Genomic DNA, 20,568 nt, shown 5'->3' with positions numbered 1-20,568 from the left:
CCTCAAAATCAGGAGGAAGGATTCCAGTCTGCAACACTACTGAGGGCAGAATAAGTTTAATAACACAGTAAGAGGAAGTTAACAAGAGTGTAATCAGTATTAAAGAAGCACCGAGTGTGGCATGACAGACTGAGAGTGTGAGTGAAACATCACCTACTACATACCAGCGATCGTCTCATCTGCATGAGAATGCTCATGAAGCAGTCATATCCCATCAGCCCCTCCTGATTCTGGCCGGGCTCCAGGCCCATGATGCCTGTGGAGGCGGCCAGCGCCATCTCCACCCACTCCAGCAGGTATCGCAGGGAGCCCCTCTGTGCAGCCAGGCCCAGCAGCAGCTCACACGCCAGCCTGCGGCCCACCACGTCGGCCCCCGAGCCTCGCACACTCAGGCCCTTCAGGAAGGTGCTGACCTGGGCCAGACAGTCCAGACCCATGGGGGGGATCTTGCTCTCGTTGGCCAGTGAGAGCGGCGGCAAGGAACCAACCACCTCGATTGCAGTTGTGATGACATCGTTGCAGAGGTTGAGGCCCGGCCCAGCGGGTGGCAGTGTCCAGCTCTGCCGCAGCAGAGAGAACAGCAGACTGAGACCCGTGCGCACTCCCATCTCGATGAGCGCGTCGGTGCTGGAGCGCGGCCGCTCGCTGACTGCCTGCAGCTCAGCCGAGCCCGGTGCGCTCTCAGGGGCGTGCTGCTGGGCCTTCACCTTGCCCTTGTCGTGGTACTTGTTGGAAAGTGCGTAAAAGATCCTCTGCAGGACCAGGAGGCGCTTGCGCAGGGCGGAGGCAAAGGGCGAATCGGAGCACACCGTCTTAGCCAGGGCAAGCTGGCTGGCCAGCAGTGCGTCCAGGTAGTGCTCCTGCTCATCGCTGGACAGACATTCTCGCTCAAAGTCTGGAAGCTGAGGACCCTTCAGGCACAGGACCTGCTGGGGGAGCACCACCACCTCTTTATTGGCCAGGAGCTTGGAGTACAACAGTGCTACGCCCTCACGGGTGGAGATGGACTCGCTGTCCTCGGCGATCCAGGAGCTATTCAAGTGCTCCAGCCATTTCAGCTTGACTGGTGGGATCATTGCAGCCATGACAGCTCCTCTCACACACACGTGCTTCGACCTGGTGAACAAACATCACGTTAATTATAAAAACACACCTGCCATAACCATCTAGCATGAATAAGCAATTTAATTAATTAATTAGTCATTTCCCATCATCCCTATGCTGTGTTTGATGTCACTAGGCCAGAAAATGCAGGCTCTTAATTGGTGAAAATCTTCCTGAGATTCAAGTATGTGCTATTTTACAGCAAATAGAATGAAATAACTGGAATAACAAAACATTCAAATGATAATGGCTTTTCACAAAGTAAAAAGTTAAAAGTTTGGCTGAAACAGTATAATGCACCTTAACCGTACAGCAGAAGACTTTCAACAATCAGCAATCAGTTTTATAGTGTTTGATGTGAGCATTCTAATCAACCTCAGTGCTTTGTTGGTGCTCCGATGAATCAAACCTGATTCAACAAATGTAAATCTGTGGCAAATGCAGGCCAGTCTTTAACCACGCTATATCATGCCCAGTCTTTAAGACACCAGTGTTTAATCCCACCAGTTTTTAACGGAGCACCAAGTTATTTTTACCACCAAAAAGTAGCAAACACTATTTATGAAAATGATTTTTTTATTAGGTGCAGATCACATGAGAGGAAGAATCTAATTGCTCTGTAGTCCTCAAATTAACCTGTTTATGCGCCACAAAGAAGGTCCCCACACATGGCGGCCACTAGGGGTCAGTATAATCTTCAAGGGGTAAAGAATCATTACTGGAAAAATGACTTATTGCTCCTTTAAATATTCCATATCAAGGACAGAATTTACAGTTACCAGCCATTAACCAGTATACTTCAAGGCCAAGCTTTAACCACACAAGACTTTAACCAGTTCATATTAAAAGGTTCCACCTTGTGGAAAAAGGGGAACCAGGCCCCTGTAATGTTGCAGAGCTTTTTGAAAGCAGAAATTTCAAAAGAGCACCATGAACGGGCCCATATACAGAGCACCTCAGGGGGGTGTTGTATCGCTGGTGGCCCTTGGTAAACTGCTGAAGGATTTGGAAGTAGGTTATAACACAGGAAAAAGGCTGTATGGAGCTGAATGGTCCATCTGAACCCCAACAACAGCAGATTCAGTGTGGGGTGTAGATGTAATGGGGCACTGGGCCACATCATGCATCACTACAACTCTACAGGCTGGTCAGGGATGGTGTTTGGTCCACTAACATGTCCACCTGCAGACAAACACCATGTTGCCAGAGCACAGCTTGGCAGCTTTTATCTGGGCCAAAGGTGATCCAGCCTTATACTGAAACGGGTTTCTATTCTTCTGGTCACTAAGTAAATATAGCAATATAATTGCAATTTAGTTTTTTCCCATATTGTAATGCATGATGAAATAACAGGGGAAGTTGGTGAGCAAAGCTCTCTTATGATATGGCATCTGAATAACCAGTGTATAGGCTAGATTTCCTTTCATATCTAATTGACTGTAATAATTTTCTCAGTAAATTAGCTTTCACAAAACCTGCATATGCAACATTTTTTTTAAATCCAGTCTGACACAGCAAAAAGGAATGTGACAGGTAGACCTGCCAGTTCCAAACAGCGGTGCTTCAACAATAGCGGTGCCTTTGGAACAACAGGACATTTCTGCACAAGCTGGTTGAATGAGTAACTGGCTGTATTTCATAAGGAAATGTATTTCATAGAAAGTGGAAATAAAAATGCTACTGTAATATGACCATGAGTGGTAATATGACCATGAGTGGTTGGCATATGTGCCACTTCCTTGTAGCAAACCATGGTTTCAGGATATATTTGTAGCCATGTCAGCTCTCAAAATCTGACCCACCCACCATTAAACCTTTGCAGCTTGTTTTTTTTAATACAAGAGAAAAAGTATCTTACGGTTTGCAATTAAGACTAAATACAGTACCAATGAGTACATATCTGTAGGATGGGATTACACTTTGCAATGCCTCAATACTATATAAAGCATTCTTTATTACACTTGATTTGGCGTTTGGGCGAGGAGAGCAGTCAGACCCAGGACACAAGGGCTAGTCTACTCAGAAGAATCCAGTTATCTGTCTAGAGGAACCACAAACCTAGGTTAGACAGCACAGGTCTGGGGAAAGTGGTTCAGCATCACACTGGCAATTTCAGTCTGGTGTAAAGTATGTTGTTGCCAGCAACGTTATGCCAGTTAATGTACAACTTCATCTATTTTAGGTACAGCATCGGTATAGTTCTCATACAAGGGGTTTTAGCTAGAGACCCTGCATTTGCTGGCTTGCAAAGTGAAGTATTACTAGCCAACGTCAGCCTCGCATGGTGTTTTAACATGGTTAGCACTACGAGCCGGTATCTGTGGCTCCATTTCATGATGTCCGGGATTAGACATCATGAACAGTGGATTACTGGGTTCATAATATTATATAAAGGAATATTAGTGAACGCCTGCGGTTTGCTCAGTCATCCAGCTGGTTAGCTAGCAGCTAGCGCCCATAGCCCGATAACGTCAACTGCGTATAAGCAAAGGAATACAAACAGCCAACGGTTCCTGTTCAAACTGTTAAAGTAAAACCAGCGGAAAACTACACTGGTTTATAAGAATAGTGAAGTGATAGGAAAACTAGCAACGTGTCCATCATAGGCACAGCTAGGCTAGCTAGCTAGCTAACACGGCTGGGCTAGCTAAGGCTAACAACCCTACACAGCTATCTAAGCGAGCTACTATATCATTAAGATATATATCCTCACATTCAGATACTAAATCCTGATGTAACTAATTAGCTGTTAAGTATAATTATGAAATCAGGAAACGGTGTTTGTGAATCACTGAGCTAGGCTAGCTAACCTAGTTGGCTATCTACCATGCTGACAAACAGCTGACTGGACATTCCAACACAAAGCCATTATATCATTATATTATATCATATCGTTATATTAGCCATTATGTCATTATATCATTATATCAGATAGTTAGCTACATCTAGCCAGCTGGTGTCAATTAGCATTAGCCAAACGTCTGTGTCCTGTCACCTCAGATGTGGTCCTCAGGTAACGTTAATCAGGATTAGGTTAGTCTAGAGTAGGTTAGTTAGAGAAATCCTTGCAACATTCACTCGCTAATTTAAATCAGTATATTTGTATTGTCCGTTCTTAACTAGCGACTGTCTAAGCATAATGAAAGCATCACAGTTTTAACTGACTGAGGCCTTGACCTGCTTGCTGTATTAGGTGTGAACAGTAAAATCTTAAATTGAACCATCTTACCGTAAACGATCAACGGCATCTGCATCGTTACCGCTTCAGCACGTGAATGTGCCGGTGCAAAAAACCCAACAACAATCGCTACTGCCTTCAGGCTCTCGTCAAAGTTCATAATACCAATGTTAGGAGCGCCAGAGCTCCATGCCTGTCGCTTCGTCCTACAGTGACTGGCTCTCACCACAGTCCCTACTGGTTTCTATCAACTCACGACCAGGTTTCTATTGTTTAAATGATGTTTCCTGAATACTTTCTTTCTACTTTTTCTTTTTGGGTGAGTTGAATTATCTCTACAATACAGGCATAGAAAGGGGCGTCAGAGGAACTTATCAACTTCTGAACTCTCTCTCTCTCTCTCTCTCTCACTCTCTCTCTCTCTCTCTCTCTGTCTCTCTCTCTCTCTCACACACACACACACACACACACACAAAAACACAAAGAGTGCAGTGCTGGGCTACTCCAGGACACTAGTGCATTTGGAACAACTGAGAAACACTAATGCAGTGTGGTCTGATCAGTGTGGCCAGGGGCCTCTGTAACGTGGGTCGCCACTCAAGCACTAGCAGGTCGGTGTCCTTACAGTTACCTGATATCATGCAGGATAAAATCCTCCCTTCCTGTTTCAACACAGTGAAAGGGAACATTGATCCAGAAGTGAGGCAGCTTGTGAAATCATGAATCCCCCCTTTGGTGAAAAATATCATATACATGAATCCAACCTCTTACTTTTAGGTTTGCCTCTTGAAAAAACTAATGAATTATATTTTGATGTTAATTAATTTTACTCATTTTTCCAACAAATGCTGTTTATAAAGTTAATAATGTTAAACAATTAATTAGGTCTTCTTTTTTTTTGACAAAATAAATTCTCTTCAAGCATAGTAAAATTATGATGACCTTTTATCCAAAGTGACTTAAAATTATGACTAAGCACAACTTGAGCAATTGAGGGTTAGGGATCTTGCTTAGTGGCCCAACAGTGGCCACTTGACAGCGGTGGGGCTTGAACAAGCAACCTTCCGATTATAAGTCAGGTACCTTTACCACTTCATAAAAACAGCTTCCCCGTGTGTGCTAACAGAGTTCCCAGGTAGGCCAACAACATTCCCAGCTCAGTAACAGCATTCCCAGGCATGTCAACAGCGTTCCCAGCTTAGTAACAGTGTTCCCAGGTGTGCCAACAACACAGTAAGTTGATCCTGACCACCCCTTTCATGCTCAAAGTAGTTGAGCAGCTTTAGAAACTATAAATCCCCCTGGTTGTGGTATATGGAGTAGCTGCAGAAAAACTAACTCCAGCACATGCTCATATTTAAGACTTCAATAACTGTATTACTGTGTAATATTAAAGTTAAATTGAACCTCAAATATTTATTTCAAATATTTATATACAATTGTTATATACAATTTAAATAATTTAATTTCAATGTCTTTGTCTAGATTGTTTTGAGTATTTATTGAACTATTTTAGTTTGAGCCTGTTTGCCAACTCACCTGAGACAATTATACATAACAGATTTCTTGCTGTAGAGGAATCACATAATCTGTTTGCCCAACTCATAAATAGCATTTTTCCCAACCTACTATGCAGTGAGAAGAGTATAAAATCCACAAGGTTCAGAGTGTCAAACAATATGTTTATACCCATGTACACACACACACACACACACACACACACACACACACAAACCCCATCATGGTCAGCATTAGGCCATCTAACTAAATGAATTACTCCAGCTGAATAAAATAAGTGTACCTAAAACAATTCTCAAAAACATCTGTGTACATGTGTGCGACTTGAGATACATCTCCTTTTAAATGGAGTGACCCACAGTTAATGAGTTATACAGACAAATTCAAATCACTCCTCACTTCTAAATATAGACACCAACGCAGCAGGACCAGGAAAATGACATCATGGTTTGATGAAACCCTGAATACCTCAGTACATTTGAATGTTAGTCATTTTGGATTTAAGCACATTGGGGTGTATCTGTAACTGCAGGGTCAATTCTGTATACAGTTTAAATAAAGTTTATGTTTAACTGCATAATTTTCTTTGCATATTGTAAAAGTATCACTGTAATTTTATTGGCATTATTCACATAGGATGTGATCGATTAGTTTTAAATATAAACAGATGTCACTATTTGAATTTTCAGTGAACATGTAGTGTTATCACCAATGGTGTCTTGATGTCCGTTTCCGTGTTTCCTTGTAGTGTCTGTTTTCCTTTGATTCCTAGTTGTTCCGTTCCATGGTTTCGTTTTCTCCGCCCCTCGTTTGGTTTTCCACACCTGTCCCTCGTTTCTGGTCTTGTTAAGTTCATGTGTTTAAACCGTCTTGAGAGCTGTGTGTTTGCTGTTCATTGCGTGTGAACGAATGGATGTGAGTTTTGTACTACTAGCTTTCGTGTTTCTTAGTCTCAGAGTTCTTCCTCGTATCTGTTGTGGCCTGTTTTCCCTGTTTGCGTTCGTGTGTTTTTGTTGATTGTGTATCCCCGTGCTTTCCGTGCTGGTAATATGACACTGGACTACTACAACGACTCTGATTTTGGATTTGGCCTTAATAAATCTCGCTCTTCTCCGCACATGCGTCCGCCTCCGTACCGCTCACCGTTACAACTGTGCTCTATGATGTAATGAGTGAGTGTTTAATATTTATAATTTATAAATTGTGCAGAATATGGAAACAAAATGGAAAATGGCTAGTGCACATAATCATGATAACAAAAATGACAGCAGTTTGGGATCATTCAAATTCGGATTCCAATTTGGATTACCAGGAAAGGTCTTAGTGAGAAAATGCGCATTAATTAATATTTCAAGAATAAATTATACAAATCCTGATTATTTCACACCATGGTTAATAAAGAAATGCAGCCACTAAGGACATGTTATAAAGAAGTAATCTTTATTTATTTATTTTTTTAATAAACCAATGTTTACCACTATAGCGATAAAATGTATTTTTACCATGAGGAGAATCTTAAATCATTGCACTCAGTAGTAGCTATTTTAGTTGATGTCTAAAACTTTAAATCAGATAACTGCACGCATAGTGTTGCATTATTACCAAAGAATCAGAATGAAAACCCTTTTCATTTTAGTTCATTCACAAGATTTCATTTGTTGTTGTAGGTGACAGATCTTTAGAGAACAACGTCCATCCACGTGCTTGACGAGCAGAGAAGGTATAACAGAATATCTAAACATTCACAGAATTTGGCAGATGCTCTTATCCAGGGCAGCTAACATATTTATGACTATGTCCTTTCCATATGGAAATAACAGGCCCTGCCTTACCAGCTCTGACAGGTGAGCTACAGCTCCACTCCCAACTACAGCTCCACTCCCAACTACAGATCAACTCACATAACTACAGCTCCACTCCCAACTACAGATCAACTCACAAATAAATTTCAACTCAACCAACCTCTGTACCAACACTCAGCTCAACTAATCAACCATTCTCTAAACACAACTCAACTCATCTAGCTGTCTAAGAACTCAAGAAAATCCCAAAACAGTGTAAAACTACAGTCATGCTTCTCACCACCATTAAATGGTTCATATCTCACAGTACAGCCACCTCTGTTGAAGACCTACACAAACAAATGGACAAAAACACTGGACACTTGTCTCACAAATGCCAGAAATGAGGTAGAGGGAAGTGTCCAGGATTATGAACACAAATAAATCAGACCAATATTGGTGTTGGATTTCTTATGTAAGATTTTAAATAATCTGCCCATTTATCAACATTCCATAGTGATACAAATGACAGAACGCCATGATGATACACTGGCTTCAAGCAAAAAAGTCACAATATTATTACATATAACCACATTATTTATTACAATATTATTATATATAATCACATTATATATTACAATGTTATTATATACAACAATATTATATATTTCAATATTATTATATATTACAATATAATAGTTCAGCAGATGTGCTGTATGCTATCTGACAGGGCAGTACAGATAACAGCTGGAGACCCACCAGCATAGTCCGGATGGAAATAAGACTTTAAAAATCTGCAATCTTCAGGCATTGGCAATACAAACATTTCTAAATTTCTCATGAATTATTTGTTTGGTCATTTTTCATATTGTAAGGAGTGTTTTATATTGTTATATCTTAGAACCGAAAATTCCATGTAATAGTGAGTCTTCCCAGCACTGAAGATCATAATGTGGTCATGATGTGTGTGGATCAAATCAAACGAAATAAAGTTTATTTGGCGTGTGCACATTTATAGTAGGTAATAGGCTCAGTGAAATGAAATAAAGTTTATTTAATTTCATGTGTGTGTGTGTGTATCATCTCTGCTGGTCTAGGTTGAGGCCTGTCAGCAGATCTCCCCCACAGGACCTGTTCAGTAGCTCCTTAATTGCTTCATTCAAATCTGAGTTAAACACACTGCTGAAGCTACAGCTGGGGAATCCCCCCCCACTGCTGCCAACCACTTGGTTTGATCCGACCACCTCCTGCACCCAGTGCAGCTCTGCCCCCAGCTCCTCCTGCAGTGCCTCAAAGTGGGCCTGCCTCTCCCTGTAGCGCTCACTAACACGGCCAACGGCCACCTCCACTGCCCTCACGTCCTCCTGCACGCCTCGCCTCTGCGTCTCCACCTTGCGGAACTCGTAGTGGAGCTGTGAGAGATCGTGATGGATGCTCTCACTCTCCTCTCTGTACCACAGCTCCTTCTGGCTGTAGATGGAAGCAAGTGCATCGATGTCCTCTTGCAGGACAGCCTGGGCTGAGGCCAGCTGGCTGAAGGTGTCCTCCATGCCTGTGATGTCCTCCACCACCTGGGCGAAGCGTTCAAAGTTGATGTAGGTGTTGTTGGGTGGCATGCTGGAGTGGGATTTGATGGTGTACTCCTTCAGCCGCTTGGTCTTCAGCTGTCGATGCTCACACTTCCTCTCCAGGGCTTTGCTGGGCTCCTCCCTGTGCTCACTAGACTACAAGTCCAAGGACAAGGACAGACAGACAGGGTGAAGGAGTGGACGTCATGGATGTGGGAAAAAACAAGAAAAGGGAGTGAATTCCTACCTTGATCCAGGGATGGTTTAATGCATCCTGAATTGAGAGTCTCTTTCTGTAAAGCAACAACCCAACAGCACCTCTGATAAGTAATTACTCCTAGACTCTGTCAAAGAGATCTCTCTGTGACACACACTAACATCTACGACACATTCTGTGACACACTAGAATCTACGACACTGTGTGACACATACTAACGTTTACAGCACTCTCTGTGACACACTAACATCTACGACACTCTGTGTGACACGCTAACGTCTACGGCACTTTCTGTGACACACCAATGTCTACGGCACTCTCTGTGACACACACTAACATCTACAACACTCTGTGACACACACTAACATCTACAGCACTTTGTGTGACACACACTAACATCTATGGCACTCTCTGTGACACACTAACATCTAGCGCACTCTGTGGAAGAATAACATCTAGGGCACTCTCTGTGACATACACTAACATCTATGGCACTCTCTGTGACACACACTAACTGACCCCACTGACCCCGTCTGCCATCAGCACTTACTTGGTGTCTTTCTGTAACAGCTGTCTGATAAAGCTCTTTGCGAGTTCACTGGTGTGGCCGAAAAACTCGTCATCAAACTCGTAGTTCATAGCTGAAATATTTCCTAATGTATCCTGCTTTGTCTCACCCAAGAATGGAGATGCCCCACTCAACCTGCACACACACACACACACACACACAAACATGGACAAACAAATAAACACAAAGTCAACTGATCAATATCAAGCTGTCACAGCAATTATGATAAAATGCTAAAACAAGCTCAAGGATATTTTTAGAAAACATTTCCCAAACTTACAGTATATAAGTGATCACTCCTATACTCCTAAAACAGAAAACCGTGCTTAGTTTGTTCACTAACCATGTGACAAAATGTGTGAAAAAAATTGTGATAAAATATCACATTGGATATACTGAAACAAAGCTGAAACAAAAGTCTCACCACATATCGGCCTGCAGGCCCAAAGGCTCATAGTTCACAATCTCAGGAGCTGAAAAAGCATTTGGACAGAACATGCAAACAAAACCAAAAGTGTGTCGTACAACTGCCTAAACATCAGCAGCACAGATAAACTGTGTAATCTGTTCATATTTCATATTCATGCTTGGCTTGTAATTTCTGTGTATGTTTTGTATCCTACCCACAAATTCTGGAGTTCCAAAGATGTTTTTAAATTCAGCTCCTTCCTCAATTTTATGAGCTAAGCCAAAATCGATGAGTTTGATCCGAGGCAGAGGAACATTCTTATCAAGAAGCATGATGTTTTCAGGCTACAGAAAAGGATAATCACACAAACGATTACCTCTCAAAACAGAGCAATAACACACAAAGCCACTTATCTATAACTAAGAATGAGAGCTGACTAGTTATATCAGCAGTTATCAATGATCTGCTCCAGACACAAAGCACAATTCCTTATTCGTGTATTTCTAAGAACAGTCAGATTTTTACACAGTAAATAGATGATGCTGATAATTAGAGTTTGGACAGATGGCTTGACTAGGACAGTTTTGTTAGAATGTTTTACCACCCAACTGTGCTGAACCCGACAGACACAGGAGAGCCCTGATATATGAGCTCAACCCTTACCCTCCACAACCGGCACTGGAGATCCCTGATATATGAGTACATGAACAGTTTGTGCAGTTTGCAGCTTTTGTTTTAGTAAAAAATATTTTCCTGGCTGCTCCATTCATGTGTAGTTGTGTGAAATGCAGTTCCCCTTAGCAGCTGAAGATGGATGTGTGCACTTTTTCACCTTTTTAAACTATTTTTGAATTTCTACAGGCACTGCTTCTGTTTTAACTAGTTCCACAACACCCAAACTAGTCCTTTTCACTGTCAGAATGTTCTGGTATGGTTTCCTTTAGCTTCCAACTGGGTTTTGCTGTTCATTTGAAACACTCCAACACTCCAGACTTTAACACAAGAAATAACAGACAAAATGACTCACATAGATGTGTGTAGGTAGTGACATCACCTCACATAAACATGCGTGGGCAGTGATATCACCTCACAATAAACGTGCGTGGGTAGCAACATATACCTTAGTCACACAGACGTGCAAGGGTAGTGACATCACCTCACACAGATGTGTGAGGGTAAGGCATACACCTCACATACGTGCGAGGATAGGGCATACACCTTAAGATCAAAGTGAGCGATGTTTCTTGTGTGTAGGTAGTGAACACCCTCCAGTATTTGCTTGATGAACTGAGTAGCCTCATCTTCACTCAGTGACTCCTTCTGAGCCAGGAAGTCAAAGAGCTCTCCTCCAGACACACTGAAACACGACAAGCACCTGTGAAACTTCACTACCATTGGCCATTCCTTCTTTAATATGTTACAAAAAAGTTAACAACCAGCCTTGGAACATTAGGGACTTCATGAGTATGCGTGTGCTTGTGTGTCCATATGTGTGTGTCTGTGCATGTCCATGTGTGTGTATGTTCGTATGTATGTGTGTGCATGTCCATATGTGTTTATGTGTATGCCTGTATGTGCATTTCCATATGTGTGTATATATGATTGTATGTCCATGTCCGTGTGTGAGTGTGTGTGTGTGTGTGTGCATATGACTGTATGTCCATGTCCGTGTGTGAGTGTGTGTGTGTGTTCTTGTGTGTGTGTGTGTGTGTTCTTGTGTGTGTGTGTGTGTGTGTGTGTGTGTGTGCATATGACTGTATGTCCATGTCCCTATGTTTGTGTGTGTGTGTATCCTCACAGTTCCAGGATCAACACCATGTCTGTCTTGTTCTCCTAGACGTCGTGTAGGGTGAAACACGGCAAGCACCTGTGAAACTTCACTACCATTGGCCATTTGTTCTTTAATATGTTACAAAAAAGTTAACAACCAGCCTTGGAACATTAGGGACTTCATGAGTATGCGTGTGCTTGTGTGTCCATATGTGTGTGTCTGTGCATGTCCATGTGTGTGTATGTGTGCATGTATGTGTGTGCATGTCCATATGTGTTTGTGTGTATGCATGTATGTGCATTTCCATATGACTGTATGTCCATGTCCGTGTGTGTGTGTGTGTGTCCTCACAGTTCCAGGATCAACACCACGTCAGTCTTGTTCTCGTAGACGTCGTGCAGGGTGACGATGTTGTGGTGTTGTATTTTCTGCAGGATGCTGACCTCCCTCTCAATGTCGTCTCTAAGCACGCCGCGCTGGCTAGCCTCGCTCTGACGCTTCTTTATGAACTTGGCAGCAAACTGGTGGCCGGAGCTCCTCTCCCAACACCGCTTAACGATGGCAAACTGCCCGCTATTGCAGCCACAGCAGTGAGGACAACACTCTGTCACGGCTAGCAATGTTTGTACTAACACACATTAATCAAAGTAGATCACAGGTATAGAGGCTCGTTAGGGAAACTTATGCAAGAGCAGTGACCATCTACAGGAGTACTGTTCCTACTGTTCTGACAGACACTGTGGAATATGAAAACATCTAAGATTATAGAATATTACACATTAATTAACATTAATTAACTGGCCAGATAGGAGTAATGACTCCTTCTGAGTCAATTCCCCATTGAAGGAAATACACTCATTCTCCTTGGTGACTTCAACCTTCCATCAGACAAGCTGCATTCCTCTTGCATCCTTCCGCTGTTGACAGCATTTGACCTCACCTGCAACCACTCTTCTCTGACTCACAAAGCGGGCAATGTTCTGGACCTGATCTTCACCCGTACCACCACAACATCGGGCATCGCAGTCACCCCCTCCACCTCTCGGACCATCACTTTCTATCCTTCTCTCTCTCCCTTTCTTCTCTTTCCATATAGTCCTCTCCAACATGTTCCTCCTTTCCTCTGTTGCAATCTGCACTCCATAACTACCTCTTCCCTTACTTCTACTATTTTGTCCACCCTTCCTCACCCTGACTCTCTGTCTTCTCTCTCTTTGGATACAGTTACAAAGACTTTCATTTCTACACTCTTCTCATCAATGAATCTTCTGTGTCCTCTATCCTCTAGACCTGCTAAGTCCTCCCCACCTGCCCCCTGCCTAACAGAAACACTTCGCTGCCACAGGAGAGAATTAAGGTCTGCAGAGCGGCGGTGGAGGAAATCTCGTGTAGATTCAGACTTTAGCTCATACAAGTCTCTCCTTTCCAAGTTCTCACTGGAAGTAACATCTGCAAAGTCATCCTGCTTCAGAGAGAAATTCGAATCATCATCATCTGATCCACGCAAGCTCTTCACTATTTTTTCTTATCTCCTTAATCCTCCCCCTCCTTCCTCATCTCTTACTCCAGAGGATTTTATCACCTTCTTTGAGGAGAAGGTTGCAGCAATCCGCCAGTCCTTTTCCTCTGTTCCCACCCCTCCAACCAACGTGCATTCCCCAACATCCAACTCTCTGACTTCTTTCCTCTCTCCACAAATGAAATTCTTCAATTCCTGATTTCCAGCAATCTGACTACATGTCCGCTGGATCCAGTTCCTTCTGCTCTGTTCCAGACAATCACAAGAGATCTGCTTCCTTTCATCTCTGCCATCATCAACAACTCCTTATCTTCTGGATACGTGCCTACTGCATTCAAAACCGCCAGGGTGGTACCAATCCTCAAGAAGTCCACCAGCTCCAGCGTTACCAACTACAGACCTGTATTACTTCTCTCTTTCCTCTCAAAAGCCCTTGAAAGAGCAGTTTATAATCAATTGTCTCTTTTTCTCACCCAGAACCAGCTGCATGATCCAAATCAGTCTGGCTACAAACCAGCACATTCTACAGAAACGGCCCTCATAGCAGTGACTGAGAAACTTCATGCCGCTAAAGCTGCCAAACAGTCATCTGTTTTGATTCTTCTAGACCTTTTAGCAGCCTCTGACACAGTGAACCACAACATTCTTCTCTCTGTTCTTTCCAGGTTTGGTGTGACTGGCTCTGCTTGGAGATGGTTTCAGTCCTATCTGGATGGACGGTCCTATCAGGTGGCATGGAGCGGATCCACATCCAAACCGTGTAGACTTTCCACTGGTGTTCCACAAGGCTCAGTATTGGGCCCCCTTCTCTTCTCTTTGTATACTCGTTCTCTTGGTGATGTAATATCTTCTCATGGTTTCTCCTACCACTGCTATGCCGATGACACTCAATTATTTCTTTCTTTTCCACCCTCTGACACGCAGGTCTCCAGACGTATCTCAGCATGCTTGACTGACATGGCATCATTGATGACAGCCCACCACTTGAAGCTCAACCCCAGTAAAACCGAGCTTCTGTTCATCCCAGGTACTCCCAACCCTTACCATGACCTCACTGTTTCCTTTGAGAACTCCCTGGTATCACCATCCGAAGCTGCCCATAGCCTGGCCATAACTTTGGACAACCAGTTGTCGTTCTCAACTCATGTTTCTAATCTAACCCAGTCTTGTAGATTCCTCCTTTGTAACATACGAAGGATTCAACCCTTTCTTTTGCAGGAAGCTACCCAGGTGCTTGTGCAGTGTCTTGTGATCTCAAAGCTAGACTACTGCAACTCACTACTTGCTGGTTTTCCTCTAAGAGCCATCAAATCTCTACAACTTGTCCAGAATGCAGCAGCACGACTGGTCTTCAATCTTCCGAAGTTCACACGTTACTCCACTGCTGCGCTCCCTTCATTGGCTCCCTGTAACTGCACACATCAGATTTAAAACCTTGATGCTTGCCTACAAAGACAAAAATGGACCAGCCCCTTAATACATGAGGTCAATGGTCAAAGCGCGATCTGTACCTCAAGTACTTTGGACCTCAAGTACAGCTCGGCTTGAAATACATTGCTTCAGGTCTCATGGATGACAAGCATCGAGACTATTTTCTGTCTTGGCTCCAAGATGGTGGAATGAACTCCTGCTTGCTGTCCGGACAGCAGAGTCCCTTGCAATTTTCAAACGCAGACTTAAGACCTATCTATTTGCAGAATATTTAAAGGACAACTGACACTGCTCCCATACTGACTGACTAATTTAGTACTTATTGTAGGGCATTGTTTATGTTGTTTAACAAACTCTAGCACTTATTGTTTATAGCACTTATCATTGTTTAAGATAGACCTTATGTATTTTGCACTTTTATGTATCAGCATTCATCCCTGTATTCTACAGTATTCTAGTTCATTGGTATGTTTAATTCTAACCTACTGTACTGTACTTGGATATATTCTATGAGTAAATGACAAAGCACTTTTGTAAGTTGCTCTGGATAAGAGCATCTGCTAATTGCCGTAAATGTAAAGGTAACCATGAAACCAAAACATAATGTACAAATATGCCAGGATTCATACGTTTTATTTGTTTTGAAAAACATTCACTCATGTTTAGACATGTTTATATAACCTCACACATGGTTTCATACAGCTATAATGCTATAATAAGTTCTAATGCACAATAGTAAGTGTCTTTCTTCCCCTTCTATGAGGTTTGGGCTTTTCTTTGCTGCAGCCACAGACCAACTGTAGGTCTTCATACAAGCACTCCAACCAGTTCTGTCTGCACAGACCAACCTTCTGTAGGTCTTCATACAAGAACTCCATCTAGTTCTCTCTGCACAGACCAACCTTCTGTAGGTATTTTTACAGGCATTCCATGTAGGTCTATTGTGGACATCCTGGCAGTCCCTTGCCCCAAATTACTTTTCCGAACAGCATTATCTTGGGGAGGCAATGTCCTTCTTACGTGTCCTGCCCATCTTGGTTGGTGTCTAAACAACAAACTCTCACCTAGTGCTTGGTTCTGGTGACTTGGAACAGGCCACAGTTGCTAATCTCACACTTCATACCAGCCAAAACTTGCATTGTGGAATGCATTGAACTTCACATACTGAGACTGAAACATCAGTGGAAAAACATGCTGTACAGAGCCTTACAGAAGCACGAGTAATATGAAGGCCTTGTAGCTCTTGGTCTTCAGTGTCTGTAATCTTCAGTGTCATGAAGGGTTGTTTCTAGAGTGGCTAAAACAACTCTGTTCATTTGATTGCAGCCAGTTTGATCTCACACCCGATTTCCACCACACTCCCCATGGTTTCCACCACACTTCAGTTTGTCCTAGGTCATGCAGCCCATTCGATCACTCTCTTGATCATCTTGTCTCTCACCATTTCCATTTTGTCCTCTTTCAAGTTCTGCTAAACCTGTATTGTATCACCCTGTACTGTAGCACCCTGTACTGTACTAATTCTGTATTTTATCACCCTGTACTGTATCATCCAGTACTGTATCACCCTGTACTGTACTAAACCCATACTGTATCACCATGTACTGTACTAAACCTGTATTGTATCACGTTGTATACAGTACAGGATATTCTCTGGTGGTATCCTGCCTGTCTAACATCCATAATGTTACACAAATCAACAGTATATTCAATCAAAGACCAGTCGTTTCATTCAGAGAAGTCATGTTGATGTACTTTCTTTTCGGGAGAAAGTGTGTGGTGAGTCAAGGCCCCATCGACTGTTCCCTGTAACATATTTCACTACAGCGCATGTGCAGCCAACAACACGGCCAGTGCGAGCGAGACTGGGGCCTTTACACAGTCTCCTCACTGTCTCCTGCTTTCATGGTGATCCGAGAAGCCTTATGGTAGACATATAAAGATTCCAGGCCTAAGAGAGTTTCACCAGCCATGTGCCTCGAGGTGTTTGATGTTCACCTGACTAGTGGTACCACTAGACACTAGACATATCACTACAGTAGTGATCTGATCCAGGAGGTCCATTGTTGGTTGGACTGATGATGCTACACAATACCAAAACCAAGCTACACAATATTTCTCCAGCACTGACAAGTGTCAGCATGAGAAGTTGATATTTAATCATAGTACTTGACTTAGTTACTGAGTGTCCTAAGTCAATGTGTTGGTCAATGTCCTTTTAACTCTGGATGGTGTTGGTGTGGTTAATGGACATAACACTGGTGCTGTTGGTGTGCTTATGATAATGGTGTCATTGGTTTTAGTGGTGTTAGTGGAAGTGCTGTCATTGGCTTTAGCAGTGTTAGTGGAGGTGGTGTCATTGGTTTTAGTGGTGTTAGTGGAGGTGGTGTCATTGGTTTTAGTGGTGTTAGTGGAGGTGGTGTCATTGGTTTTAGTGGTGTTAGTGGAGGTGGTGTCATTGGTTTTAGTGGTGTTAGTGGAGGTGGTGGTATTGGTTTTAGTGGTGTTAGTGGAGGTGGTGTCATTGGTTTTAGTGGTGTTAGTGGAGGTGGTGGTATTGGTTTTAGTGGTATTAGTGGAAGTGCTGTCATTGGTTTAAGCCGTGTTAGTGGAGGTGGTGTCATTGGTTTTAGCGGTGTTAGTGGAGGTGGTGTCATTGGTTTTAGCGGTGTTAGTGGAGGTGGTGTCATTGGTTTTAGCGGTGTTATCAGAGATGGTGTCATTGGTTTTAGCAGTGTTAGTGAAGGTGGTGTCATTGGTTTTAGTGGTGTTAGTGGAGGTGGTGTCATTGTTTTCAATGGTTAATGGAGGTGCTGGTATTGGTTTTAGTGGTGTTAGTGGAGGTGATGTCATTGGTTTTAGTGTTGTTAGTGGAGGTGGTGTCATTGGTTTTAGTGGTGTTAGTGGAGGTGGTGGTATTGGTTTTAGTGGAAGTGCTGTCATTGGTTTAAGCGGTGTTAGTGGAGGTGGTGTCATTGGTTTTAGCGGTGTTAGTGGAGGTGGTGTCATTGGTTTTAGTGGTGTTAGTGGAGGTGGTGTCATTGGTTTTAGCAGTGTTAGTGAAGGTGGTGTCATTGGTTTTAGTGGTGTTAGTGGAGGTGGTGTCATTGTTTTCAATGGTTAATGGAGGTGCTGGTATTGGTTTTAGTGGTGTTAGTGGAGGTGATGTCATTGGTTTTAGTGGTGTTAGTGGAGGTGGTGATATTGGTTTTAGACGTGTTAGTGGAGGTGATGTCATTTGTTTTAGTGGTGTTAGTGGATGTGGTGGTATTGGTTTCTCTGATTTCAGTACATTTTATACATGTTGTACAGATTTATACAATTACTCCTACATGCACTCAGGTCAAGCAAAACTGCTTTTGAACATTGCATTGTTGGCTAGGAGTTGGGTATGCAAACATAGTTCCCTATCTGTAGTCTATGTGACTGGACAGTCAGGAGTCACTGGACAGTCAGGACTCACTGGCCAATGTATACACACACATAAACAGGGTAATTGTGTAATGTGTAAATGACACAAATTCTAAATCCTGTGATGTTTCACTGAAATCTGATTTTTACCTCTGTGGGACAACTAGTGAAAATATTTGAAATCAAGGGTGTGAGATTAGCAGCCAAAGCATACAATAACCAAAAGACAATAAAGCTATGTTAACACTTCAGAACTGGAAGGCATAATTATATAAGAAAACCTTTTTCTTTATATAAGAAAGCCTTTTGCTTTGAAGAAAATGCTTTTGTCTTCTTGGTTGGCTGCGTTCAGCGTGATTATAACCATAACGCCAGTAGGAATAAAAGGGCAAGCCTGCACACACCAGTCTAATGCCACATGTGTTACACATGATATTGTATGGTAAGAAAAAGGGTTTAAATAGTTCACCTTCCAAGCTCCTCTCCAATTTCATAGACGTCTTCAACCTTCTGCTGCGTACACATGGCCATTCTCCACACTCTACACACACAGAAATAAGTGGTGAATGCTGAGCATGTCTGTCTGTCTCTCTCTCTCCCTCTCCCTCTCCCTCCCCATTACATCAACATTTTTATTTTTAGCCAATACACAAATGTATCGTTTTTTTCATATAAAATTACTTGAATTTACTAAATGACTAAACCAACTAAATTTGGACTAAATCCAATTAAAAATAGCAATATGACCCCAGACCCCAGTGGCCAATTGATAGAAATATTACATTACAGCTAAATACATACTTGCTCTTGTCATCGGCAGGCAGTCTATGTTAAAAACACAACAAAAAAAAACCAAAACGGTCGCTTATGGAAAGGGCACATTTATTAAGAGAAATCGTAAAATTAGTCGTTGAATTCGAAATACGATCGACATGAACAAATTTCCCAGTTTTATAGGCAAGAACAGGCGAGAGTTGCGTTAGAGGAAACTCCGAGTTTGACGTTTTGATTCAGCGATGACAGAATAATTCATCTGCTTTATCAGCAAAATTATGAGCGTGGAGACCTGCTCCCCAAAACAACTCTCATCTGAAAAGAAAATCTAGGACAGTTAATTAGAAAAGCATGGGATTCTTACCTCATAAATGATTAGGTGATTAGATGTTTGTCTGGGTTTGTGTGTTTGTTAAGAGAACATGTCAAAGTAACTGGGCGCGCGTGTGAACGCTCGTGCCTCTGCGTCTAAAACAGGACGCCACCTGTTGAAGTGGCGCCTGCACGCTGCACGCGCTAGGGCACGTGGAGTGTAAAGTTGGCCTGAAGGTGAAATGTGACAGTCTTAGTTTTCTGATATCTGAGGTCTACAATGATTAACATAATGCCATAATGCTCAACATAACCTCATAACCTGTCATTTTAAGATCGCCTTGGAAAGCTGAGCCATTTCACTGCAGTCGCATTCTAGAAGCACGCTGGTATTATTTTCTATCAGTCATCTTTCATTTCCTCCCTGTCCTAGTCATATGATGTTATTGAGCTTGTTTTAACATAACTGAGAGTGTCTTCGTAATTAACTAAATAAATTGCCTTGTGTAACTTAAATTTTATATGTAAGAGGATAGCGATCTTTGCACTCTGGGAGATAATAATTCACATTTTACATTTCACTCATATATATTTTGTTATAGAACAAGGACTAATCAGTAGTCATTTATTCAATGCGATTATACAGGTGTGTGGAGTTTACTGAAGATGTTTATGACACTGTGTACTTGATCTCCAGGAGCGTAGAATGTTCTTACCACACTGATCCATCATTACATGGGACTGATTGATGACTTATATCTGGTTTGGATGTAAGTCATCAACACAGTCAAACAGAAAATGTTAAGGTCCTGCTAATGACATTAGATCAAACTCTGAACTTCATAGTAATTTGGTCAATAGTTCTTACAATTTTTCACTTTAATTAACAAACTATATACATATATTTTATTAATTATAAAACCTTACACTTCTCTGTTCCCACTTATTGATGTTTATATTGTTCTCAGGATATAAAATCGACTACTTTGGATCAATAATTTGCAGGT

General features: G+C 42.2%; 2 protein-coding genes across 8 annotated transcripts in view; both read right to left on the bottom strand.

Moving 5' to 3' along the window:
• The window catches only part of herc1 (HECT and RLD domain containing E3 ubiquitin protein ligase family member 1), a 39,516-nt gene extending 34,875 nt beyond the window's left edge, over positions 1-4,641 (bottom strand). For 2 of the 5 annotated variants that reach the window (XM_035525798.2, XM_035525785.2), the window contains exons 1-2: positions 4,334-4,640; positions 165-1,116 (exon numbers count right to left, since the gene is read on the bottom strand). In XM_035525798.2, coding sequence (XP_035381691.1) covers positions 165-1,085 — 921 coding nt within the window. In that variant the 5' untranslated portion in view covers positions 1,086-1,116; positions 4,334-4,640. Of the gene's footprint in view, positions 1-164; positions 1,117-4,333 lie in introns of all 5 variants that reach the window. The other 3 variants (XM_035525777.2, XM_035525781.2, XM_035525794.2) reach the window with 2 other exon arrangements.
• A 2,586-nt stretch (positions 4,642-7,227) lies between these two features.
• On the bottom strand, positions 7,228-19,753 carry dapk2a (death-associated protein kinase 2a). 3 transcript variants are annotated; one of them, XM_035527365.2, is made up of 10 exons: positions 19,614-19,753; positions 18,945-19,016; positions 12,466-12,687; positions 11,562-11,700; positions 10,558-10,687; positions 10,359-10,407; positions 10,215-10,241; positions 9,917-10,069; positions 9,397-9,442; positions 7,228-9,305 (listed from the first exon to the last, which is right to left on the bottom strand). In XM_035527365.2, the coding sequence occupies exons 1-10, from the start codon at positions 19,616-19,618 to the stop codon at positions 8,661-8,663; spliced, it is 1,488 nt and encodes a 495-aa protein (XP_035383258.1). In that variant the 5' UTR covers positions 19,619-19,753; the 3' UTR covers positions 7,228-8,660. The 3 variants fall into 3 exon arrangements, with proteins under 3 accessions (XP_035383258.1, XP_081564826.1, XP_081564827.1); XM_081708700.1 differs by lacking the exon at positions 12,466-12,687; XM_081708701.1 differs by lacking the exons at positions 12,466-12,687; positions 18,945-19,016; positions 19,614-19,753 and adding an exon at positions 12,142-12,459.
• Positions 19,754-20,568: the final 815 nt, after the last annotated feature.

This window comes from Electrophorus electricus, chromosome 3 (genome assembly GCF_041902795.1).
Source record: "Electrophorus electricus isolate QZ-2024a chromosome 3, ASM4190279v1, whole genome shotgun sequence".
NCBI classification, from domain to species: Eukaryota; Metazoa; Chordata; class Actinopteri; order Gymnotiformes; family Gymnotidae; genus Electrophorus; species Electrophorus electricus.
This window is presented reverse-complemented; position numbering and strand designations above follow the sequence as displayed.

Coding starts and splice junctions, on each gene's coding strand:
- dapk2a (XM_035527365.2), bottom strand. Junction 12,688..18,944: donor ATTGGAGAGGAGCTTGGAAG/GTGAACTATTTA, acceptor TGGCTGCAATAG/CGGGCAGTTTGCCATCGTTA. Junction 10,242..10,358: donor GGCCTGCAGGCCGATATGTG/GTGAGACTTTTG, acceptor TTTCTGTTTTAG/GAGTATAGGAGTGATCACTT.